Source organism: Pteropus alecto, unplaced genomic scaffold (genome assembly GCF_000325575.1).
Source record: "Pteropus alecto unplaced genomic scaffold, ASM32557v1 scaffold129, whole genome shotgun sequence".
In the NCBI taxonomy this organism is placed as follows: domain Eukaryota; kingdom Metazoa; phylum Chordata; class Mammalia; order Chiroptera; family Pteropodidae; genus Pteropus; species Pteropus alecto.
In genome coordinates this window covers 1249845-1252575 of record NW_006442597.1, presented here as the reverse complement: position 1 = coordinate 1252575, position 2731 = coordinate 1249845, and the positions used below count along the sequence as shown (strand labels likewise).

Genomic DNA, 2731 nt, shown 5'->3' with positions numbered 1-2731 from the left:
TGCTGAACCCACTGACTGACTCTTAGTCTATGGCTCCCACACCTCATATGGGATGGCTAGCCTCAGCTTCTGCATCTGACATGGGCCTAGAGAAGCAGGGGTGGATGTGCTACCCACAGGAGCCTGCACAGGTAGGTAGCCTCCCTCCACTTCTTTCAGCTCACCCTCCAGCACCATGGTCCACTTCCTACTGTTAACACCCACCCAGGTCCAAGGAGTCCAGCTGTGAAGAATCCATCGGTCATACCCTTGTGACTTATGTACATTTTTGACAGATGTACCATATTCATTAAAAGGTTCATTTAAAAAAAGAAAAGGGGAGTATACTTTCTATGGTTATGACAGGTGCAGCCAAGCACCTGCTCTTCTGCAATGAACATGCTGATTTTTACTTTTGCTCAGTTTTTCCAGTAAAAATGAGTGTCTCATTAATTTCTCTTGTACATCTTTTCTCCCTCTGCTACACTGAGTATCTCCTACACTCCTACACCTGCTGGGCTCTGTGGGCCCCTCAGAAACAAAATGAAACCAAAATCCAAACTCAAAGGCCCACATTTATGCAAAGTCGGCAAGAATCTGGTCAAAACAGGGTCTTTCCTGATATACCAGTCCCTGGGACCCTCTCTGCATGGTTTCTGAGCAGAGAGCCTACATTTGTGCATCTGGGGGGTTCTGACTTATGTTGTCCTTTACAGACACACTCAATGAACAGTCCTCATTCTAAACTGCCCTCTCACCAAGGACCACATACCCCTTCTGACTTTGATCCAATCTTTGGAAACCACAGGCTTTCAAGGTGTGTGCCAGGATTTGCCTTGGCCTACCCACTACCCACCGTCAAGTAAGCTTCATATTACCATCTCCTGTGCCACATCATCTGGTGTCTCCCTCTCCAAGTCAAAGGTGAACTCTATGGCCCCGTTGTCCTTGGGCTTGCCCTTCAGTTTCTTGGGGTCCTCAACCCAGAGCCGCAGGGCAATGGTGGACTTCCTGCCATGGTCTTCCTCAGCCAGCTCCACCCTCACACCCGTGTCCTCCGCAAAGAAGGCATGGCTGAGCAAGTCCTTGATCTCGTACCTGAGGAGAGGGAAAATGAGAGGCACACCTGCTGGGGGGACCCTGGACACGGGTGCTGAGCCGCGACCCACCCAGCCCCCTCTAGATTGTGACTGTACTACCTGCTGAGCAGGCTGTGCCCTCCAGGGGGCACTCTACAGCTTACATGTGCATTCCCTAACTCCCAGAAAAGGAAAGGAAAATTAGTCCTGGACAAACCTCACTGGGTAGTATTTAGGACTCTTTTCTGATTATAAAAAAAAAAAAAAAAAAAAAAAAACAACCAAAAAAAAAAATCCATCAAGCTGATATCTGGAGGAAAGTTTTCAAAAGGAGTGGTAACACAAACTGAGCTCACCAGCCCTTCAGCAGGCCTGGGTTCTGCCATACAGACCCAGGCCTGCTGAGGGGCTGGTGAGCTCAGTCATCACAAAGATACCTGGCTGCAGGTAAGACTGAACTGGACCTGGAAGTGTCTATAAGCCCATTTTCAGGGGGTTTTCAGAAGGCTCCTAGGGACAGGAAGGTGCGGCTACATGAGTGTTGCCATGGTAACCACTCTGGCCCCAAAGCCTCATCCCAAATACTAGTTTAGTTCCTGTCCTGGCACGAATGGATCCATGCACTGTCCCAGGCCTAGCTTCCTCCCAGGGTCAAATCTGTGGTCACCATGGGCTGCAAGCTCCAGTAGCCCATCCCCTGTGGACAGTTACTTTAAATGGAAGGGGGACAACCAGGTGAGGAAACCCTCAGTGAGGTCGACAAATGCTATCAGGCCCCTGGGCTCTCTGTAGGTCCTGGTCTGGGAGGTGGTCTCACAGGATCTGCTCTGATGGTTCTTTGGCTCTACATGGTTGCTCCTATACTTTTATTATATGGGTTACATCTAACAATTTTTTAAATTTTTTTCTTAAAAAATGAAACCTGTAGGGCAGGAAAGAAGGCCCAGGGATCAGGACAGGGCCCCTGCCTGAGTAATGATGGCTATGGAAAAGAAAAGTGATCAATGCTGAGGACAGTGATTAGGGTGGCCATGTGTGGGTATGTCGGGGCCAGAAGGGCACATGAAGGGGCAAGGAAGAGGTAGGGCGAGAGGAAGAGGAAGAATGGGGAGAGTGGGGGATGGGCTGGAGAGGAGGGGCAGGGGGAAGAAGCAAGGAGGAGGGAGGGAAGGGAGAGGAGGCAGGGAAGCTCAAAACATAAGCTCAGTTTCCTGGCTGACCAGCTGAGGAGGTGGGGGCTGGTTTTGGTGGTATCTCTGACTTGAACATGATAACCTGCAGTGGGGAATGGGGAAGGTCAGATATAGGTGAAGGGACTATGCAGCCTGGAGCTGAGGACGAAATGAATCAGGGAGCCTGGGCATAGGAGTGTCCTGCAGGCTTTGGGGGAATAGATGTGCCCACCAAGGACAACACAGAGAAAAAGCAACAAGGGGCAGAGCAAGGCCCCAGGAGCCTCCTTGCTCCAGAATGATCCCCAAAGTCAGGAAGCATGTTCCAGGGGCTGCCCACTGACAGCCTGGTAGGCTTGCTGGTACCCAGGACAGGACACCCGAGCCTGAAGCAGCCTGTCTATCTCTTGAAGCTCTTTGCGGGCCAGCTGAACCGACTTCAGAAGGAGAAACACCCCAGAACCAGCACTGCCGGGACCTCACCTCTCTTCCTTGTCTTTG

General features: G+C 50.9%; 1 protein-coding gene across 1 annotated transcript in view; it reads right to left on the bottom strand.

The window, feature by feature from the left end:
* WNK2 (WNK lysine deficient protein kinase 2) overlaps positions 1 to 2731 on the bottom strand; it is a 138536-nt gene that overhangs the window by 66898 nt on the left and 68907 nt on the right. Inside the window, exon 7 of the mRNA XM_025040452.1 lies at positions 858 to 1077. Coding sequence (XP_024896220.1) covers positions 858 to 1077 — 220 coding nt within the window. The remainder of the gene's footprint in view (positions 1 to 857; positions 1078 to 2731) is intronic.